This window comes from Erpetoichthys calabaricus, chromosome 2 (assembly GCF_900747795.2).
Source record: "Erpetoichthys calabaricus chromosome 2, fErpCal1.3, whole genome shotgun sequence".
Lineage (NCBI taxonomy): Eukaryota > Metazoa > Chordata > Cladistia > Polypteriformes > Polypteridae > Erpetoichthys > Erpetoichthys calabaricus.
In genome coordinates, this window is record NC_041395.2 from 203,591,286 (window position 1) to 203,597,285 (window position 6,000).

Here is a 6,000-nt window from a genome sequence, read left to right on the forward strand (position 1 = left end):
AGATTCTTTATTTGTCACATGCATAATTATACAGGACAACACGCAGTGAAATGCATCCTGATCCGCTTATCAAAAACTGTGCAAAGTTAGAAGAATATCCGTTAGATTAACAAAAAGTCATAGATCGAAAGATAACAGTATAATAAAACATAATAAATAAGTAAAATTATGTGAATAAAGTAGAATTAAGTGTTAAGGTGCAATAGTGTAGTAATTATTGTGCAAAACCAAAGTTAGACTGGTGCATAGTTAAATGAGGCAGTTTGTTTGTTTGCGCTACTGCGATCTTTACTTTTTTATATTTTCTAATTTTCCTACTTTCATATCCTTTAACTTTCTCCACATGTGTATAGCACCGTTTTTTTTTTTTTTTTTTGAGCCTTTCTAATTTCACTGGTTTCATAACCATAACCATAACCAGTCTCTAACCTGCTCTGCATGTGTTTAGCGCCAACGTTTGTAAACATCATTATGAAGTTCTACGGTCTTTTACTCACTGTCATTTAATTCTGAGCCGGATTGGACGTGCTTTTTTTTCAATTCCACTTGTTCCGGGCTGATAATTACTTTCTTTATTTTCTGAATTTGCACCTCGATTATTCTTTTTTGCTCTTTTTTCTGTCCAACGCATTTGAGTCTCTTTTCTCAGCGCTTTTCTTTCTTCTTCATTTAATTGTTGACGTTTCATTTCTACCCTATTCATTTCTACTGTATTGACCTTATACACTTTATATGCACTGAGAGCCCTGGAGCTGTGTGTGCTGCGTGACTGCCTTTACACTACTGATTTGTTTTTTTTGATATTGCTTGTTAGTAGGGTGTGTCTTGCAAGACTCTCATTGTATGTTCCCGTGAGATGCACCATGGCAGGTCTCTTTTCGTCTCGCAGGTCTTTAAATTATCTTCCGAGAAAGATCACGTATCGTAGACTATCAGGACAGGGGACAGGATTTCTTTTTATAATAGACAGAAAGAAACATCCTTTAACAGGACACTTCAGTAATCAAGCAGGAGAAAAGCTGTTCATCGTATCTTTCAATTACGCCTCAGCAAAATGCCTTGGAGGGAGCATTCTTCAAAAGCAGTCTGTTACAGCATGGCCAGAATGATCAGAATGGTCAGAGAAAAAAAAGAAGAGGTTCATTTTATAAACTGTTGAATTTACATACAGCATCAATCAATGCATACATTTTACTCTGGTTGGTTCGTTGGTTTACACCCAGATGAATTATATAAAATATGTCAGTGTTATTATATACTGGTTCTTTTTATACCTTTGAGTTGTGCCACCACCCATGTCCATTCTCATTGCTTATAGTACATCTTATGATTTCTTAGTCATCCTTCAGTACATTTTGTATATTACATCAACCTTTCTTCTGGTACATTCTTTATTTACTTGACCATCTCAGGATTTTTCCTAAACCAAATCTTATATTTCAGTGTACATTTTGTTGTTCACTTGACCTTTATTTGGTTTCCCACATTTATTAATCATTTATCTTTTATACTTTTTCTTTAAGATGAATGCTATGTTACCCTAAAATTATTCTTCCACAACAGGAACATCTAAAACTAGACTTGATGTTGTTTTGGAAGAATTAAGTGGACAGAAATTGCCAGCTTTGTTGAACTGAGTGGCCTTTCTTGTTTAGATTATTCTAATGTTCTAATTGAAAAAATACTTTTAAATACCAGTTCTTTATGCTACGGGACCCTGATCTTCTTTAAAACAGGGGCATCATGCTGCTGAGTTATTTTCTACAATGAGACAGGAGCACTCATAACATTTTTGTAATGGCTTTTCAGATTTATCCATGTCCGGCTTCTAAGCTGTGGTTAAAGCTATGTAGCCCTATCAGATTAATGTTTTGTGCTAAATGCATTCCTGATATTGATCAGCTATTTTATTTTCATTTTTCTAATTACTGTGGCTTATCTTAGAAATCCAAATAGTACTTGGCTTTTCAAGCCTCTTGGCTACATTGCACTGCATAGCATTGACTAAGAAAAGCTTGAACTGAAAGTGCAAACATGCAATTAAAAAAAATCAGGAAATGGATTATATCCCTCATGTTCCCTTGATTAAGTGGAAAATTCAGGTTGCACATTTGCGCACACAGAGACACCCAGAGGTAAACCAAAAGCACTGCAGAGCCAATAGATTTAGAGAACAGGCTTGTAGCACCCAGCACAAAGTCGATTTCACATACTACAAAAAGCAACATGTTAATAGATAAGCAGTTTCAGTATTTGATACAAGAGTGGAAAAAATGCTGAAGAAGACAAAGCCAAAGGTTGGAATAAACATATTTATAGTACGTTTCCACTAGAATCCCTGAAGCCTATGAAAAAAGTCATAATGCCAGGCTACCTTAAATTCCTTCACACATCTTTATCAGTACCTTTGTTTTGCAAATGTGTCAATCAGCACAAGTCAGCTGCAAAGTTCTCCCAGCTCAAGTCTGTTTATCTGGGTGTGAGGTACCTTGAGTTGTAAAGGTAAATAATATATTTTTATTTGGAATACATACATTTCATGTGTGTTCCGTGTCTGCTGCAATCTGGGTAAATGTAGGATGACAGGAAATGCGAGGCAAGAAATGTTGAACACAAATCTAAAACAAACTTTTTTCATGTTCTACTAATAATTGGCAAAATGCTCACCCAGCATTACAACTTTTTTCATAGGCTTCAAGGATTCTACTGTTAAATTACTGAGGGAAGCTTATTACTTATTTTGCCTAACATCCAGATGGATTGTACCCATCTGGCCCTTAATGCAGACATGCCACTTGAACATAGGATGCCAAAAAAACTAAAAATATTCTAAAAAGTGAACATTCTGCAAAAACAAAATTAGCATGTGAAACACCTGTGAACTCCAGGAGCAAAAAGCAGAGGAATTGGCTCTGTATGCATTTTCTGCTGGACAAATCTAAAATGGAATCCTTGAGTAAAGGTACCTTATGATACCTGTTAAAATGAAAATGAGCACTGAATCCCACAATGTTCATGTTGTTGCCCCATTTTGCTTGCCTTTTTATATCAATTTATGCGGACAGATGTTTTTTCTTTCGTGAAGAGCCATATTTTCAAGTGTCACATTTGTCTGAGAGCTTCACTTCTTTTAAACAACTGTTTGTGAATCACAAGTATGTAAAATCTTTGCAGATGAACAGCAAAAAAAATTAAAAATGTGAACAATAATAAGAAGAAATATGAAGAAGCATTTATAAGTTCACCTTTTGAAATGTTTTGGTTTTCTGGAAACAATGTGCCCTGGACAGATGAGGTAAAGATTGTTATTGGGCCACAGCACCAGGTGATATGTGTGGTGAAAACATGTTTGGTCATGTGAATATTGTCCTAAAATGTTGGCTGTTCATAGAATGTTCCACAAGGTATTGTAAATGGGCTGTGCACACAACACACCCTTAAACATTGCACAGCTGCAAGAGTTTTTCATGGAGGAGAGACAGAAACTTTCTCCCAGATGGAAAAGGGGCAGTAAATACTTTTAGAACCTAGGGTATACGCACAGAAGGACATGGCATATCTGTTCATTTTTTGTTGAACTAATTATTGCAAAGTCAAATTTTCATTGTTGTTTTTTTTTCCAATCAGTTTAACACTAGAATCTCTGAAGCCTATGAAAAATCATGTAATCCTGGCCCACCTTAAATTCCTTTGCACCTCTTCATCAGCGTATGTTTTGTAAATGTGTCGATCAGCACATGAAGCAAGCAAACTGCTGTCCCATCCCCCGCCTTGATGGAGCTCAACTCGAGCAAAAAGTTCTGTCCGCTCAAGCCAAGGCTCCTTATCTGCGTGTGTTTCAGGGATTCTAGTGTTAAATGAAGATCAAATCTAACATATGTCCACATATGTTAAAGAGAGCATTTTATGTGGTGTACATAATTTTTAATTTAACTGTATAGTCCAGACATATATAGATACAGTAAATGGATAGCACCCTAAATATTTAAACTATTTTTGAGTGTATACTTACTATTGTGAACTTTTGAATCTTCATTTTTGATTAATTTGACAGCCCTTTTGCAGATTAGGTTGTTCGATGTCGAAAATCAAAAAGTAATTTTGAACAGCACCATGGTGAGTGAAGGGAATTAAGGCTGCTGCTCTGTGTGGAGACTGGTGTGTGTGTGTGTGTGTATGGTATTCAATGGGATAGATACTTGCTGTCAAAAGAATGAGTCAGTAGGAAAACACATCTAATGTGTACAATGAGTATTAGTACTACTTACAATTTTCTCAATCATATCTATTAATAGATATTTTTGACAATATAATGTACTAATTTCATATCAGTAATACATTCCGTACTGCATCTTGTTCAGGTTTTATATCCCCAGAATGAACATGTCTAATACAAAGTACTCACTAATTTCTTCAAAGATGATGTTAAGTTTGGCAGCTTTTTGCCATCCACAAAATGTGACATTAGAAACATGATTCTTGAAAACTGAAAAAATAGCCTACATTCAAACAAAAGCAAAAACCAGTGGTTTACAAGTCTGTCACACATTTGGGAGATTACAGCAACTTGTGCTTACTTCTATCAATGAGGCTTGATTAAGCAACAACCTATTTTTTGCAAATGATGCTAATTAAGTAAAACATAAGTTTATATAAAATGTGAAATTCACCTACATGGAACTAGGATTTGTTACTGTTTTCTAGTGTTACCTAGGCTTAAATAACACAAAATGTAATTTACTCTTAGAATATACAGTGTTGAAATACAAGTCAGTATAATTTATTAAACAATATCTCTATACCATACAAGCATATTTGCTTGCTGCCGAGTAGTGTTAACAGTCATCAAAATTGATATGAGCCTGCATGGTAGACTGCACTGTTTCCATTGATGATGCATTAGCCTCCTTTGTAGAAATGTAAGGCAAATAAGAAGCAAGCATTCATAAGATGAAATCAGTCTTACACTGACCTCTAATGGACAGTCCCATTTGTTTTCCCTTCCAGTGGACAGCAAGCAGCTGCTTAAAACTCTTTTATGCCACAAATTAATTTTTTAAGGAAGTGTTCATTTTTAGATTCTGTACTCTGTCAGGATGCAAAAACAAATAATGTCCATCTCCTTCAGATTTTTTTTCTTATCGATTAAATTGATGACATTTAATGCAAGTGGCTGGAGCATATCCATTCTCATGACCATCATGTCTTTGGCCTTTCTTCGCCTTTTTTTCCAAAACAATGAAACCACCAAACTTGAAATTCAATCATAATATTTAGCTGTGCATAAATTTTTTTGTACCTGTGCATGTCATGTTAGTATTTAGTACAGCTGTGACTGAAATTTTGAACTGTCCAGGTATAGTGGTGCTCTTTCATTTCTATTTAACTGAATTTTCTTACATGAAATATTATTACATTGCTTAGAAATTACTTTTCTTTTTTCTAGACTATTTCTCTAAGTGTTAAAGGTCCTGGAATACAGAGAATGGTTCTGGTGGATCTTCCTGGAGTAATAAGTGTAAGTTTTTAAACAGATATAAAAAGAAATATATGGTAAGAATAAGTGAAAATGTTAGATTATTAATTTACAGTGAACAAATATTGAATACAATAGAAAATTAATGGTGGTGGTAATTTGTTATTTCTGCTTTTAGACTGTTACATCAGGAATGGCTGCTGATACAAAGGAAACAATTTTTAGTATAAGCAAGGCCTATATGCAGAATCCAAATGCCATTATCCTTTGTATTCAAGGTGAGTGCTGATAGTCATACGGATAATATATATCCTCCTACAATTACTGTAAATCAGAAACTTTATTATTCAAATAATTTAGAAAAAAAATCAGAAAATTTAAATTCAAATGCACAATGTGTATACTGGACATAAAATACACAATTACATTACAATTCAACAGGGTAAATCTTCAAAAAGGCAAAGGTTAATATTCAAAAATGATTTGTATATATTGACTGGAAGTGTCTTTTTTAATGTGACCTA

At 34.4% G+C, this 6,000-nt stretch overlaps 1 protein-coding gene across 2 annotated transcripts in view; it reads left to right on the top strand.

Annotated features, from left to right (window-relative positions):
* opa1 (OPA1 mitochondrial dynamin like GTPase) overlaps positions 1 to 6,000 on the top strand; it is a 215,802-nt gene that overhangs the window by 75,230 nt on the left and 134,572 nt on the right. For both annotated transcript variants that reach the window (XM_051922224.1, XM_051922225.1), the window contains 2 exons: positions 5,447 to 5,518; positions 5,655 to 5,754. In XM_051922224.1, the coding sequence (XP_051778184.1) occupies positions 5,447 to 5,518; positions 5,655 to 5,754 (172 nt within the window). The remainder of the gene's footprint in view (positions 1 to 5,446; positions 5,519 to 5,654; positions 5,755 to 6,000) is intronic.